The sequence below is a fragment of the Drosophila erecta genome, unplaced genomic scaffold, assembly GCF_003286155.1.
Source record: "Drosophila erecta strain 14021-0224.00,06,07 unplaced genomic scaffold, DereRS2 tig00000092-arrow-pilon, whole genome shotgun sequence".
NCBI classification, from domain to species: domain Eukaryota; kingdom Metazoa; phylum Arthropoda; class Insecta; order Diptera; family Drosophilidae; genus Drosophila; species Drosophila erecta.
Genome location: NW_020825207.1, coordinates 11076167 through 11091798, shown reverse-complemented (window position 1 = coordinate 11091798; position 15632 = coordinate 11076167). Strand labels below are relative to the sequence as shown.

At 42.1% G+C, this 15632-nt stretch overlaps 4 protein-coding genes across 7 annotated transcripts; 3 read left to right on the top strand and 1 right to left on the bottom strand.

Moving 5' to 3' along the window:
- Nucleotides 1-291: 291 nt before the first annotated feature.
- On the top strand, nucleotides 292-3320 carry LOC6548279 (high mobility group protein D). Of its 2 annotated transcripts, none has more exons than XM_001975069.3 (3): nucleotides 292-396; nucleotides 2347-2558; nucleotides 2628-3320. In XM_001975069.3, the coding sequence occupies exons 2-3, from the start codon at nucleotides 2409-2411 to the stop codon at nucleotides 2811-2813; spliced, it is 336 nt and encodes a 111-aa protein (XP_001975105.1). In that variant the 5' UTR covers nucleotides 292-396; nucleotides 2347-2408; the 3' UTR covers nucleotides 2814-3320. The 2 variants fall into 2 exon arrangements, with proteins under 2 accessions (XP_001975105.1, XP_026836073.1); XM_026980272.1 differs by lacking the exon at nucleotides 292-396 and adding an exon at nucleotides 1082-1186.
- A 387-nt stretch (nucleotides 3321-3707) lies between these two features.
- On the bottom strand, nucleotides 3708-7042 carry LOC6548280 (transport and Golgi organization protein 11). Of its 2 annotated transcripts, none has more exons than XM_026980271.1 (3): nucleotides 6912-7042; nucleotides 6119-6727; nucleotides 3708-4639 (listed from the first exon to the last, which is right to left on the bottom strand). In XM_026980271.1, exons 2-3 carry the CDS (start codon nucleotides 6671-6673, stop codon nucleotides 4361-4363), a joined length of 834 nt encoding a protein of 277 aa, XP_026836072.1. In that variant the 5' UTR covers nucleotides 6674-6727; nucleotides 6912-7042; the 3' UTR covers nucleotides 3708-4360. The 2 variants fall into 2 exon arrangements, with proteins under 2 accessions (XP_026836072.1, XP_026836071.1); XM_026980270.1 differs by having other exon boundaries at nucleotides 6119-6738; nucleotides 6912-7040.
- Nucleotides 4646-6108, top strand: LOC6548281 (MIT domain-containing protein 1). The gene has a single exon (XM_001975071.3). The coding sequence runs from the start codon at nucleotides 4945-4947 to the stop codon at nucleotides 5746-5748; it is 804 nt and encodes a 267-aa protein (XP_001975107.1). The 5' UTR covers nucleotides 4646-4944; the 3' UTR covers nucleotides 5749-6108.
- A 431-nt stretch (nucleotides 7043-7473) lies between the features above and the next one.
- Nucleotides 7474-11141, top strand: LOC6548282 (lamin-B receptor). Of its 2 annotated transcripts, none has more exons than XM_001975072.3 (3): nucleotides 7474-7668; nucleotides 8005-8383; nucleotides 8958-11141. In XM_001975072.3, the coding sequence occupies exons 2-3, from the start codon at nucleotides 8033-8035 to the stop codon at nucleotides 10755-10757; spliced, it is 2151 nt and encodes a 716-aa protein (XP_001975108.2). In that variant the 5' UTR covers nucleotides 7474-7668; nucleotides 8005-8032; the 3' UTR covers nucleotides 10758-11141. The 2 variants fall into 2 exon arrangements, with proteins under 2 accessions (XP_001975108.2, XP_026836597.1); XM_026980796.1 differs by lacking the exon at nucleotides 7474-7668 and adding an exon at nucleotides 7723-7920 and having other exon boundaries at nucleotides 8958-11138.
- The last annotated feature ends 4491 nt before the right edge of the window (nucleotides 11142-15632 follow it).

The following is a 15632-nucleotide window of genomic DNA, read 5'->3' as shown; positions in this document are numbered from 1 at the left end:
ACTGCTCAACTAAAAGAGTTTGCTCTGCTCGCCACGCAGTTGTACATATGGAAAAGTGGAAGAAAATGCGAAACCGCAATATAGTTGCAATATTTCGCAGGACCCGAGAAATGCATTTATTTGTTTTTGCCCATTTAGTTGGTCTACTATTGTGCAAAACGCATTTCCCTGCTTAGCGTTTTATTTGTTTTTACATGCCATTTATCGCTTTCCGTTTTGCTCGCCATCACAGTGAGAGACACTCTCTTTCGCTCTCACCAATACCAACACGGCATCGCTGCCGACGTCGCTGCTTGTCGGCGTTTCTTTTACCCTTACGCATCTTCACTCATTTTCTTCGTTCTGCCGACAGTCGCGTTCTTCCGTACAGTTCATTTTTAGCCACACAAGCGCAAGGTTGGTTTCCTCTACTGAGTTCAAAATAATATTGTGCAAGATAAAATCTAAAGAGTATATTGATTTGGTTATACAGATATAAGTGCCTAGTTGTGTGAAGTATACAGTTTTCCGTCGTTAAATTAGTTGTGAATTCAATCAAGCAGCGCGTGTCTGTACCCCAAAGCCAAAGAAGAGCAGAGCAAGCGTTGCCATTTTGGCTTTGACTTCTTTACTTTGCTCGCTGCTTCTTAGGCCTCGCCTCAAAATGGCCGCCAACATCGCAGTTCGCCTTATTTTTCACCCAAAAAGTAGCAATTTTTCAAATTGTTTTCTAGACGCCAAGCAAAACGCGCGCCTTTTTTGCTTACTATTTCCTATAAGATATGCGGTTTTGTGCATTTGTTTTTACCCGACATTTAGCGTTTCTCTTTTAATTTGCCGGTTCGGAGAGAGTGGCGTTGCTCTCTCACTCTCTGAGAGAGTGAGGAGTAGTCTGTTCAAGATAATTTATTTGTAAATAATTTCTTTGTCCTGTTAGTGTAAAAAAATTATATTTATATTTCATAAAAATACCATTTGTGAGTATCGGCAGATAAGAAAGTTGGAGAAATGTGGAAAAAACATTGCGAACCGCAAAGCCACGCAGTTCTCCCGCTCTCTCTCTCGAACATCTGCCGCCTTCATTTCTTTTTTTTGCGCACCTCTGCCGCCGTCGACTGCGGCAGCGGAGTACGTGTGAGAGCGCCGCCTTCATTTTCGGCAGTCGACGCTGACTCGTTCAGTTTTTTTCGAAGAACAAGCGACAAAGGTTGGTGAACGGACGGCAGCAAATAAGATAAATACTTTAAAAAACATCAATTTTGTGACAAATAACACATGTATAAGTGATAACCAACAGCTTGTTCAAATAAACGGCTAGTTTCCAAGTTACTTTAATGAGTGAGAGAGAGGAAGGAAGAGTTCAAAGAGCGCTGTGATAAAACACGTTAAATAATCAACATTAATTGCTAAAAGCCCTTCTTTTTGGCCTCTTATACAAATAACTAAGTGTTTCTTTGAAATCTGTACCCAAACGACCATTTCCCCACCGTTTTCGAGGTTTTTCATACATTTTGAGAGCGCATCGCAGTCTGTACCAATATAAGGCAGTCATCGCATACAGAAAAAGTGTGTTGCCATTTCGCTGATTTCCGCACTCGCCGTCGAAAGCAGTGCCACTTTTTTTGGCCAAATAGCCGGGCCCTTTAAGCCGCCAAACAGTTGCGGTCTCAAAGGTCCAGGCGTATTCCTTTGTAGAACACCAATTAATTTCATATTAATTATTAAGTGGCGCGCGTTCGAGCAGATAGAAGAAGCAAGAAGCGGGAGAGAGCAAGCGCGCGCGCGCGCATTTTTCAGTTTCTTTTATTTTATTTTCTTGCTCAAGAGTGCTGAGCGATAGCCCTAGTAGTGGTGCCATCTCGCTTTCACCGCCATCGCCTCGTCCCGGTGTGGCCTGCTGTCTCGCTCACGCTACCCCTGCTGTTGTGTTCGCCTGGCTTTTTGGTACAGGAACATGGCGCGCTGCTAAACCGAAAATGTGATGCCCATAACATTTTGAATTAAAGTGTTTAGTTTTCGGTCGAGTACAGTACTACTAAGTAGTTATATGAATTTTTTAATATTTGAAGATGGCTCTAAAAAGAACAGACTTCGATTTTACAGCTTTAGTTTACGTAGAATGTACAGCATTTGATCGCATTCGTAAAACACTATATTTTAGTGCTTAACTTGGTGAACTGTTTAGTTCTGGTTGTGCAGTACAGTACAATGGAATACAAGTTTTATAGATATAAGGATACTGGAAAATGTGCTTCTTGCAGCATTTATCTAAAAGTAAACCAGGGTGCAATTACAGTAATGCTAAGCAGAATCTGTAGACTGTTAAAAATGTACCCAGCTTATAATTATTTCTCTTCTTACTTGCAGCTCGAAGCAAAAATACCTAGTGTAACACTTGTTAAATAGTTTCAACAAAAACACATTCAAATATGTCTGATAAGCCAAAACGCCCACTCTCCGCCTACATGCTGTGGCTCAACAGTGCCCGCGAGTCGATCAAGCGCGAGAATCCCGGCATCAAGGTCACCGAGGTGGCCAAGCGCGGTGGCGAATTATGGAGGGCAATGAAGGACAAGTCTGTAAGTACACATGGCTATTGCTATCCAGATATCCTTACTTACACCCCAATCTCTTCTTTTGACTCTTAGGAGTGGGAGGCCAAGGCTGCCAAGGCTAAGGATGACTATGATCGGGCTGTCAAGGAGTTCGAGGCCAATGGTGGCAGCAGTGCTGCCAACGGTGGAGCCAAGAAGCGCGCGAAACCAGCGAAAAAGGCATCGAAGAAGAGCAAGAAGGAGGAGTCCGACGAGGACGACGATGATGAGAGCGAGTAAACTGCTCATCCCCTCATCACAATCCATCACCAAGTCACACACAACCAGCCAGAACCCACAAGCAAACAAGAACACTGGTGGCAACACCACATCCAAACATCAGCATCCACAAATTCCCCCTTCTAATATAAAATGCTAAGCCCGATCATCTCATCGACAACATGAACAAGCGAGATCTGTTGAAGTTGTATCCCCAAACAAACACGCGAGAGAACAAAAATAAGTGAAAATAAGCAAAATTGTATTTATACATATGAGTTTTTAAGTTTATAGTAGTCGTTTCTTTTATAATGCCCAATATACAAAGAAGAGGACAGCCAACAGAAAATGAGAAGAAATAAGAGTAGCAGGATGTGCGTTGAGGTGTTTTTTTTTCGTTCCTGCGCCGATTCGCCTGAAAAGTGCGAATCGTTGGGGAAATTGAAGAGGAAAGTAGTCCCCCTTGCATATAAATTGTGTAAAGTAAACGATAACATAATTCCATTATAAATAAAAAGATACAAACAATTGCATCTTGTTCTCTCAGTAGTTGGATGAAAGCGACTAAAAGATCGGGCAGCAAAGGGAATCCACAATATCCACTTCTCAGACGACAAATACACGAAAAACTACACACACACCGCAAATGAATCGAACGAAATTTCGCTCAGGTCTTTTCGTCATTTTGCATTAAACTTAATGTTTAACGTCTTGTTAGCTAAAGATGTATAGCAGAGGAAGAAGTCGGAAGTTAGATGAGACAAGCAGATGTAATTGCATTTAATCGGTAGTTTTAATTGATTACTATACGTATAATTTAAAGAGAAAACCAACAAATTAAAATAAATACATTTTTTAAATGCGTTGAAAACTGAACATCTACTTATTTCCTGGAACAAAAATAGGAAAACGAGCTTTGGCTTGGTACTTTAAACGTTTTATTTTTTAAATATCATGATGAATTCAATTGATGATTCATGCTACACTCTAAATGGATTTCCTTCGTTTCCGTTAGTTATGCAAAAATCAATGCAATGATTTCTGTGGGATTTACGGTACTATTATATTAATGTATATATTTAACTATTTATCGTATGGGATTTCGCATACAAATACCATTAGAGTTCTTGTGTTCACTTTGGGATTATTAAATGTTAACAGATCTAGAATAGAAACAACCCTTTAAACAATATCTCCTCAGAGCAATGCTATGATGAATCGGATTTGTGTTGGGTGCTGCTCGGGTGAAACAGGTAGAGATTAAAGCTTAAATTTAGATACACGCTCCTTAAGTGCCAGATCATCTTACAAATTAAGTATGGGGGCCTTTGTTTTTTGGTTTTCCACGGTGTACAAAACAGAACGGTGTTGCGCTTATTTATTATCGAGCTTAGACTACGAAGTTATGGCAAACAAAAAACAAAGTCTCTCTCAGAGCTTTTCCACAAAAGAAACAACACGGAAGTCAAGAAACGAAAGAAGCTGTTCCAAAAGGGTGTCCATAGCATGTTGTTGGTTGTCCTGGCACCCACCGCAGATCTCCAACCGTCATAGTGGTCTGTCCCTATCTAATTGCGATTCAGCCAGAATATTGTCTTGAGTACGAAGTAGGCCAGGCCCAGACAGTAGACGATCTTCTCCCGCTGCGTGCGCTGCTCATTGTTGATCTCGATGTTCAGCACCCGGCGATTCAGCTTGGCCAGCTGGCGTCTCAGATACAGGATCTCCTCGTGGGGCGTCAGCTCGCCCATGGGCGTGCCCTCTCGGTGCGCCAGCATCGAGGCATCCAGGTTGTTGTGCTGCTGCTGATTCAACTGCGAGCGCTTGCTGGCACTGCCCGTGGTCACCTGGAAGACATAAGGTATGCGAAGATTAATGCCACATAGAGGTTTAGGTGTGTGTGCCATTTCAAGTGTTTGGTTTTTGAAAATTTGGGACCCTTGTTCTGTAATCAATGTGACATTTAAAATTTAATGATTTAGTAGAGAAATATTGTATCCCAAGGATTCCATTGATTCCAGATTAGCAGAAGCCAAATAATAATTGTCAGAAGCAGGAGTCATTTTCAAAGCTCCCCCCCAAAAATTCCCTGTGTCAATATAAACAAACTTTTGATAATTCACCCCAAATTGAAATTTCTGTACAGTGAACAATGACAACCAGCCCCAGCCTTGCAGACGTGGATGATGGCGAGCTGCCGAAACTGGAGGCGATAATCAGTGCGCTGAAGTGCGAGCAGACGGGTCACATTATGGAGGCGATACTGCTGTACGAGGAGAGCATCTTCAAGTTATCCCAGATGGCCGATGCGGAGCCGAGTCGCCGCCAGCTGTGCTTGAAGTACTTGAAGATGTACGAGGCGCGGGCCAAACAGCTGAGGGATCAGGTCAAAGGCCACCTGCACACCAGCAGGATGCTGGATCACATCACCATCGAGCAGGGTGCCAGGGGCAGGAGCTACCAGCGGCTGTTTGGTGCGTACTTGGACGATTCCGTCCGGGAGGCCCATCTCAATGAGCCCCACCTGACGGAGCCGCCTCACTTCAGGAATTTGCTCAACTTCTTGGAGGTGCTGGTCAAGAATTGTCGCTATCTAAAGTATATTCGCCTCACAACGCGCCCAGATGCGGCGGCACCCACGAATCAGTTGCAGATGCTGCAGCAAATGAAGAGCGACCTGGCCGGTGGCAACATCCAGATGAATTTCCAGATGGACGACAGTTTGCATGATCGCAAGATCGTGCTTAGCTCGGGTGTGGTCATTAAGATTGGCCGAGGTCTCCACTACTTTGAGCCCATGGAGAGCTCTTACAATCTTGGTCTGTGCGATTTTGATTTTCGCAAGTGCCTGGCCACCGAGGTGGACATCTGGAAGTGTCGTCCCTTCGCGAGGCGTCTTAAGGATCCACAGGAGGACGAGGATCGACCGGAGGCCCATGCCTACTCCAGCGATTAACAAGAGTGAGACCGTGTTTCCACACAGTCCTTGGGAATTGGGTCAGCCGTGTTATCAAAACAGTATTAGGAATTCAATAAAACCAGCTGGTTATTAATCGCTTGGCAAACTGAATGGGTGGCAAGCGCATTGGGACCGCTATCTATTACCATTCTTGGCTGTTTCATTGCGTCATGTGTAGATCACTAACATCTATAAATGCACGTTTATCAAATCAAGTTATCAATGAAGTACCTTTAAGAAGAAATCACTAAGTAGCTCTTCTGTCTGCTGATACGCAAAATCGTAATCTTTTTAGAATTAATTCTGCCTATCCATTTGATTTATAAGTTAGAAGTACAATCGAATTAAAAAACTAATATTTACTCACCTGCGAGTCCGATTCAACGGAATTGGCGTCATTTGCGTGGAATCCCATACGGGCAACTCCATTGGCACGCACATATTGGGTGGCATGGGTCTCCTCGTCGTCGGCGTCCTCGTCGAGATCATTACCATACAAATGATGGCCATTCGCCCTAATGGGCGAGCTCTCCTCGGAGGCCGAGGGGAAGTGGTGATCGGTGAGGGTAATGATGCGCGGTGGCGTCTGGACGCGCACCAATCCGACCGATGGATTCTTGGGCAGAATTGAGTTCTCCAGCTGGATTTCCCGCGGAGCAGAGCGCGTCTCCAGGTGCTGATTGTGGCCCAGGACCACAATTCGATCCGGTACATTCATGTCAATCTTGTCGTGATAGTTCCAGGAGCTGATCAAGCCGTTCTGGTTGGACAGCAGCAGATCCTCGTTGGAGTACTCCCCAGTGGCCTTAATTCTCTTGGGTACCCGCATCTTGTCGTTGATTTCATGGGCATACTTGGCGTCGCTGTAGAGATCATCGTCCAATCCATTGAACATGGGCGTCGGCGATTGTGGGGTCACCATGGCGATGTCCTGGGGGTAACCTTTCTACTGATCCAATGGAGCTCACTTGCTTTTCTGCAGCGCAACTTTTGGTTTTTTCGTTATTTTTCCAATTTTGTTTTTTTCAGGTAGGAGGCGGCCGTGAGAGAGACGTTTTCATAACAAATTAATAACCACAATTTGGCAAGCGCAACATTTTCGTTCGGGTTTTGTGTGTGTGTTTGTTGCGGATTAGGTTTTTCGAATGCTTTGTACTTACATTGCTCGGAAAATGACAGAAAAATGTCCGGGTAATCCGTAATAATTTACAATTTTTCTCCTGCCTTTTGTTATGTGTGTGAGGAGATTGGGATAGAATGTGCTAAAAAATACCAGAAATTACAGTCACTCTTGCGCCACTCGCCAGGTCCGGCACTCTAGCTTCTTTTTAGCTAAAGTAATTACTTAGCTCAATGGCAAAGAAAACAGTTTTAAAGAAGTTTTAAGGTATTTTGATGATTCATTTTATAAATAGTTATTTGTTTCCTAAGAATATTACTTTGCAGTATTCTTTAATCTTGCACAACTAATTTAAAAGCAGACTTAACGAAAAGTTTAGCTTCTTATAAGGTACAAAAATAGAATGAGCACTGTTAGTCTTTGCAGATAACAAATTCCTAAAATAGTTTGCTATAATGTTTGAGCTGTGGTCTGATTCGGTTAAAGTTTAAGGGATCGTAGAAATAATTACAAATATATGTAAGACTTTATGATATTTAAGGATAAATATGTTTTTATGTGGTTGTAATGGTTTTAAGTGCCCACTAAATCACTTCACGCCGCGTGCTGTTAGGCGCCTTCCGCCCTTAGTCAACACTGAAAAATACCAACGCAAGTGGGCCGCACTCATTTTACAACAAAATTTCCTCAGCCGCCGACAGTGAGACGCGCGTCTTTTTTATCCAGTGATTTATGCTGAATTTACGGCGTTTCAATAGCCCGATAAAGTGAAAAACTGGAAATAAATCGCATCAGAAGTGAGTAACTAAGTGGCGAAGCGTTTAAAGCTGCCAAAACGAAGTTTAATAGCGCTTTAAAAGTGGCAGTCCAGAAGAAGAGAGAGCAATCGAGAGCGCGTTCTGCCAGCGTCGCTGCCTGCGGAATGTACAGTTGCGGCAGCGACGTCGCTTTTCCTTTCGGCGCGCAAACACAAATAAATACAGAACATTAAAGATTGACACAAAGAAACTAGAGAAAACCGCATCGTTACTTAAGTTCATTAATAGATTGTGTGTATTTTGTAAACTATAAATAACACACCACTCGCCGAGCAGAGTCCATAGATAACGACTGACCATATATCCATTTTGCAGCACGTTTTTTCGAACGCAATAATACACCATGGAAAGACGCCTGAGACGCCCGCGTCGCACGGAAGACTTGTCCAGCGGTCCACTTCTGGCCCAGTCCACGCAACCCAGCCTCCTGCCGGTGACCCGACGAGCGGGCTCCATGACAGCTGCCGCTGCAGCCGCCACCGCCACCACCGGTATCGTCACCCGGACACGTGCCTCCCCGTCGCGCAACAAGGTCGTCGCACCTCCCTCACCTGAACTCGGGCCGCGCACCCGCCGCTCCAGCCGGCCGAGGTCATCGGTGGGTCCGCTGACCGGATCGGGATCTGGATCCGGGTCATCGCTGCCCGTCAAGGTCGCCATCAAGGCACGCACGCCCATCCCAGAGGTTTCCGAGGTGAGTTATCCAGCTAAAACCAGTTTTGCTGGGCGGTGGATAAGTGCTTCTCTTCTAGTGATCAGTATTGCAACTATCAGCAGATTATAATTTTGAAATCGATTGAATTTTACGTTAAATCTTCAGTAAATATGAGATAAGTTATGATTTTATTATGACATATTTTGTATACTTCCATGGATTTCAGTTTGATTAGTAATGGTTATCAACGTGATTACTCAGTCACCCATTACAAATAATTAAACTGAACTATAACATTAGCTTTAATTTTCCTACCTTTATTACAAATGTCGAGGTTTTTCTTTGGTTTGTTTGGTGCTGATAAGTAGCACCCCCGCCCTGCTTATCAGTTTAGAGTTCTGCCCTCATGTGTTATCATAAGGAAATTACGGATTTGGAATTGTTGAGCTAAACTGCTGATTACAGATATAGGGAAATCTAATCAGTGTCCCCAAAAATGCTTTTCACCCAGTCTTTGAGCACCTACATAGTTTTGCACAATTTTTATTGGTTAGATAGTTTTAGACTTTGTTTCTTCTCTTATGGCACCCATACTTATGATCTTATATTACAGGTATCATCGCCCGTTCGTCTGTCAACCAGCAATCTCCCCATGACATTGACCACCAACACATCCAGCGGCGCCCCAAACAAAGCGTTTAACACAAGCTCCGTGAACAGCGGCAACAGCTTCAGCCGTACAATTACAAGCAGCTCCACCACAACCACGGAGCGCATCGAGATCCGTGCTGAGGGCGACAGCGAGGTGGACACGGATTCCATTCGCAAGCGCATAACCGAACGTCTGCGCAGATCGGTGTCGAAGACAATCTCGAATTTAGCTGGAACTCCAGTAACAAACACCGAAGAAGGCAGTCGCTATAGTAGGAGTGTGTCCCGATCCGTTTACGACGATGAGAAGTCCTCCAAGCGAAGTTACTCTACGGGTGAGGAGGACATCGAGGAGGAGGATGAATTGGAGGAGGATCAGTTCCGTAGTTTCAATGTAACCCGTAATTCGGCTACACCGGCGGAAACATCTTGCCGTCAGTTGAAGGCTCCTAGAGAATTCGGCGGTTGGCTAGGCGCCTTCCTGCTACTGCTCCTTCTGCCCACCACCGTCTACTATTTGACATGGAGCTGCACGGCCAGGAATTCCTGTCAGTTTAAGCGCCTCAATCTGGGTATACTGCTGGATGTGAACTATTTAACGCGCCAGGTGTTCCAGCCACGAGTGGTGGCTGCCTTTGCCGCCTATCAGGTTGTGGTATTCTTGCTGGTTGCACTCCTGCCCGGACGAAGGGTTCACCTCACCCGCGAGACGTACAAGTTTAACTGTCTAGCAGTTGCGCTTACCCTTTTGATTGCCGGAGGCGTTGCCGAGTATCTGAAGTACCCAGTGGTGACCTTCGTTCTGCGTCACTATCTACGTTTCTGTATTTTTGGACTCGTTGGCGCCTTTGTGGCAGCTGCTTGGAGTTACTGGCTGGTGGACAACGCCAAGTACAATGTGCTGCGTCAAACGCTGACCAATGAATATGGCAGGACTGGCAGCTTTGTGGTGGACTTCGCGCTTGGCAGACAGCTTAATCCCAAGTGGCTAGGACGCGTGGATTGGAAGCAGTTTCAGTACCGTCTCTCCTTGGTGACCACTTTGATATATGTCGCCTGTTACATCTACCAGACGCTCGTGTGGCCCCCGAAGCCGCAACTGGGAGAACAGGAGGGCTATATGTACCAGGCCAAATACTACTGGAATAATGTAAACTACGATCCTGCCACCCTGCTCTCGGCCAGCTGTTTGCTGTTCTACGTGCTGGACGCCATCATTTTCGAGCACCACTTGAGCTCATCCTTTGAACTGCAACACGAAGGCTATGGCTGCTTGCTGCTCCTGCGCTACGCAGCCACACCATATCTGCTGACGGCGGTCACCAAGTATTTCTACGAGCAGCGTGTACCCATCTCCTGTTGGTATGCTCCGCTAGGAGTGGCTGCTCTGTTGTCTGTGGGATTGCTGGTCAAGCGATTCACTTGCGCCTACAAGTACAAATACCGGTTGAACTCGCAAAGTCCGATCTTTGCCAACATTGAAACTATTCACACGTATCAGGGCAGCCGTCTGCTGCTCAGCGGGATGTGGGGATGGGTACGGCAGCCGAACTATCTCGGCGACATCGTGGCCCTGCTGGCCCTGGCTGCTCCCATGGCCCTGCAACCTGCATGGCCACCAGTTTTGGGCCTCAGTCTGATCATCCTGCTCCTGCTCCATCGCGCCACCCGAGCGAATGCCCGGAATCAGGCGCGCTATCACTCCTCCTGGCAGCGCTACAGCACCCAGGTGCGCAGCTACATTCTGCCCAGGATCTACTAAGCACTGATTCGTCGCATTAGGTAACTTTTTATTTCTTGTGGCCATCTTTATTTTTATTTCGATTTCAGTTTGTTTATATTTTATGTTTCGAATTTGTATATATAATACGTATTCATATTGTTCTAGACCACCAATATGCCCCCATTACATTTAGTACAAAATTTGATTTTACTCTCGCCGACGACACACATTTAACAAAATTAGTTTTCACACACATAATCTTAGATAAAAAGACTCCCAAACCATCTAGCTGTACGAACTTATGCGCTTAAGATTTAGACACCCTAAATATTCAATACTTGTAATCTATGTGGTATGCATATAGATAGTACTTTTTACATTTAAATATGAAATAAAAAATCCTTAGTTTCTATGCTATAAAGAAACGCACAACGACTGGTGTTCTTAATTTATTATGCCATTTATGGATAGTGTAAACATTAATCCATGGTAACAACTTTCCAGCAAGCCAGTTGTATCTTGATAAGCTCCACAAATCGATTTTCACTTAGCACTTGGCAGACTTTAAGGTCAGTCCAAGTGGATTTCAAGTTGAATGGAAACACGAATTATGAGGAGCGCATTTCATTGCGTTGGCCAGCAAACTGCGCCCGATGATGATGATGAATGTCAGTCAGCGAATAAAAGAAGTAATTTTGTGTAAAAATACCCGCTCCACCGCCCGTTTCGCTTTTCCGGACGGACCGCATAGAGTTCCTGTTGTGGGCGTGGCGCGCAGCCCTTACAACTGTTAATGACATTTACGAATGTTTGCGAGCCACCGAAACTTGGTAGACCCCCATCCGTTCCCCTTCCCCCCCTGCCCAAACCACACATAATGCCAAAATAATGACGAAGTCTGGGCTTGCACCTCCAAGAGACCTGCGCTCATGACACTGCACTGAAAAAGAGTTCGACTAACACATGTGTTTATTTCAAAAACAGTAGGCGACTTTACATTGCAAAGTCATATATACTGGATTTGAATACTTTAATATGTTTTTAAAGCGCTTTTTTTCTGTTTTTAAATGTAATATTTATGCATAACTATATGCATAATTTCAGTGTACAATGCTATAAAAAAATGACGCGGAAACTGTCAGAAAGGAAAGCAAATGGTGGGTGAAAAAATTGGGGAAAGCGGCTAGAAAAACCTCGACGTCGACATTTGCGGTTTGCTATACAAATGACCGACCGCCGCCGACTGCCCCGCCCACTTAACGAAAATTATACAATAATGGCGTCAACATTAGCAAATTGTGCGCTTGTCGCAGCGCAGTTCCCGTTTTGGACATTTTGGCTATTTTCCCAACCCCACCCACCACATTTCGTCCTTCGTCCTTTAATGAGCGTTTAAATTGGCGGTTCTTGGCATTTGCCTTGCATTTTTGATTGATTGCCCAGGTTTTTTCGGCTTTGTGGCAAATGCATAAATGATTTATCCAGCCACGCGAATTAAATGCTTGTTCGTCCGCTAATTGTAAGTAATAGTCAGAAATGTAATAGCTGCCTTTAAATGGAATATGATTGAAAGAATATTAGTTTTAAATTTTTATCAAAATACTGGTAACTGCTTGAAATCCACTTAACATGAAAAACAAAAATATTTTCAAAAACTTTAATGTGTATTTTGCAGATATTAAAAAAAAGATCAGATGGTGCCTTTAGTTTTCTAAAGTCAGATTTTATCGAGTAGTTTTTCTCATGTATGAAGAGCTCAGATGGAACTGTTAAATGCTAAAATTGCGAGGTTTTTAAAAATATCAAATTAGAATATAACAAAAACATTCAACAAAATAATATTTTCATTTGAAATACTGAAAATTTACATAAGTTTGCATTTTTTTTTACTTGTATACTAATAATTTGCACTAATAAATAAATAACAAACTTTATATGCAACCTGTTTATTGCAAAATTGAATTCTTGAGGCAGGACCAGGACTTTAACGACATATTTTCAAGTATAAAGTAATTATTATAATAAAGTAATATTAAAATAATTCGGTATGTATGTATGTATGTATGTATGTATGTATGTATGTATGTATGTATTTATGTATGCATGTATGTAGTGTATGTGTTACTTGCTCAAAGTAGTAAAAATTGTCTTAATTAAAGCCTGAAGAATGTTTAACTTACTGTCGGAACACATGGTTATTGCCGCTTTAAATATTTGCTTAGGAAAAATATTTTCTTGTTGCCCTATAATTCCCAACTGGTTCTAGTGAGGACTGTAAGGCATGTAAGTCATTTAGAGTCGCAAAATAGTTTTCTCTTACCGGTCGAGCCGTGAGTGTAGTGTATATGTAGTGTATGTACCGGTGTATGTAAGTATGCATTTATGTATGCATTTATGTATGTATGTATGCATGTATGTATGCATGTATGTATGCATGTATGTATGCATGTATGTATGTATGTATGTATGTATGTATGTATGTTGTATGTATGTATGTATGTATGTATGTATGTATGTATGTATGTATGTATGTATGTATGTATGTATGTATGTATGTATGTATGTATGTATGTATGTATGTATGTATGTATGTATGTATGTATGTATGTATGTATGTATGTATGTATGTATGTATGTATGTATGTATGTACATATGTATGTATGTATGTATGTATGTATGTACTTGCAAGATCAATTGAACAAATAACCGGGCAAATGTGTGCAAAAAATCGTATGGCGTTACGCATCTTATTATTCTAAGTCTTTGGTTCAACACCGCTTTTGGCATATTATTGTTTTTTGCAAATAATAAAATGCTACTTAACGGGTAAGATAATTTTCTTGATTGTTTAGATTTCATAAATATGATACCATAACTATACGATTTTTTTATGCCGCGTGAGATATTTTCTTTATATCGTAGATTTAAAGCAACAATTTAAGTGTGAACTAGGAATTGAGCTAACAGTTATTGGCCACAAAACTAGTTTCCAGGGAACAAATAAACATACTTCTGCTTGCCTGTGGTATAAATCACGCCTTTTGTCAGAATCAGATAGCGTTTGGCATAAATTTAGTTTTAATTGACTTAATGCTTGTACTTTTATCAAATAATTAATTACAGAGCAAAGTGTGGGCAACACCCAGATGACAAGATACTCGTACTTTGGGATCAGGTAACACTTTGGTGGGGTTTGAAAAAAAGGAACTGCTCCTGTAGAGGCGTTTCTCTAAATAAACTCCTTTTTTCATAGTACAACTTACTTGGCAGTGGGCGTCTGCAGTCGGTGCAGTTTGTTTGTCAACCAGTTTGCTGTTGGTTTTGTTTTGCGTGGGTGTTTTCCCCCCTTTTGCCATTCAATTATCTAGTTTTCTATAAATTTTCTTGGCTGCTGGCTGCAGTTCAGTGCATTTTGTTGGTTTGTAATTGGCCCATGTCAACAAGTAAGATCGATATCGCTGCCACAATTTCAATTCTGACATTTTCGCTTTTGTCGTTGGCCGAGCAATAAAATTGTTATTGATTGTAATTAGGTTTGTAATGGGGTTATTTATGTGTGCCAGTCGTTGTTTATGTAGTGCAGTGTAAGTGCTCACTTCGGGCAAAAGTCGTGATTGATTGATGGCCAGAAAGTAATTGCTTGAAAATCGAAAACAACTTTTAGCAGCAATTTAAATCAATTTTCTTTAGGCACTCCAGTGCAGGCCTGCCAGGCAAAAGGAAAATGCTTTATATACGTAATATAAATAAATTGTTTTCTTTCGTTTAATTGATTTCTTTGAATCAAACAAAGGCAAACATCTTTGCCTGCATACAAATCGCACTTTCTAAATCAAAAATAAAATAAATTTTCTTTCAAATTTCAGAAAATTGGAATTAAGAACTTTCTTGGATTCTCTCTTTCTCGGAATTTTTATCTGACCCACAGGCTCATAATTAATTCAAAGACTGGGCCAAGTATCACTGACCAAGACTTTTCAAACAACTTATGCAGGGACCTTGAAAAAACCTCTTGACAAGTTCGTTGGACCAACAAAGGGACACTGGGAAAATAAGACAGGCACGCGTAATGCCCATCCTTTTGTTCGCCGGTGTCACATCCATCTTCATCAGTCCAAAGTTTGCATTTAAATTGGTAATTAACACATAAAATAAAAGCAAAGGCGACAAGAAAAAGTGCCAAGCGAAATAATCACAAATATCGTACAATGGAACAAAGGACCCAAAACAAGCTGACATTGAGAAGTGAAAACAGTGGAAAGCGGAAGCAATCAACTACCCGAATGATAAGAAGTGTGTGACACCGGAAGTGAAAGAGGCCAAGGGGCAGAATGTTGGCTCAAAGTGCGAAATTGGCTATCAATGCCTGAAGAAATCATGTGCACTGTCCAAAATATCATATATATTGTACTTTTACAATCATATTCAATAATTTAGCCACTAATGAATGAAAAGAAAATTGAGTAAGAATAGTAATAGTAATATAATATCTCAAATATCTCAATAAATTATCTCAAAAATTTGTATTGTTTGTGCCAACTTTTTGAGAATAAACTTTTTATTGATAATAAAATTCTATTTTAAGCAAAAAAGAGCTCAGTGTACCTAATAATTTCGTTGCTTATGCTAACTGCATTGACTGCTTTTTGTTCCACTTTATCATTTTATTAAATCGAAATAGAAATGAATGAAGGAAACAGCTATAGCCAAGTTTCCCGACTATCAGATACCCTTTACTCAGAATAAGGAGGGCCCCTCACCCGTAGGGTCCACGAATTAGGTGAAGAAAGCAACTCTAGTGAGAGGTATAACAATAAAATAGAAAATGGGGAGATAGTGGCAACACAAGGACTCACGTCCTTCCATCGAAGGATGCCAATTGAATGTAAATAAGGAAGTGACAGCCAAAAATG

Excerpts from the sequence above, each read along its gene's own strand:
- LOC6548280 (XM_026980271.1), bottom strand. The coding sequence starts at position 6,673 with ATGGTGACCCCACAATCGCCGACGCCCATGTTCAATGGATTGGACGAT. Across the intron at positions 4,640-6,118 it reads CCGTTGAATCGGACTCGCAG|GTGACCACGGGCAGTGCCAG; the intron begins GTGAGTAAATAT and ends TATGTCTTCCAG.
- LOC6548281 (XM_001975071.3), top strand. The coding sequence starts at position 4,945 with ATGACAACCAGCCCCAGCCTTGCAGACGTGGATGATGGCGAGCTGCCG.
- LOC6548282 (XM_001975072.3), top strand. The coding sequence starts at position 8,033 with ATGGAAAGACGCCTGAGACGCCCGCGTCGCACGGAAGACTTGTCCAGC. Across the intron at positions 8,384-8,957 it reads CCATCCCAGAGGTTTCCGAG|GTATCATCGCCCGTTCGTCT; the intron begins GTGAGTTATCCA and ends CTTATATTACAG.
- LOC6548279 (XM_001975069.3), top strand. The coding sequence starts at position 2,409 with ATGTCTGATAAGCCAAAACGCCCACTCTCCGCCTACATGCTGTGGCTC. Across the intron at positions 2,559-2,627 it reads GGGCAATGAAGGACAAGTCT|GAGTGGGAGGCCAAGGCTGC; the intron begins GTAAGTACACAT and ends TTTGACTCTTAG.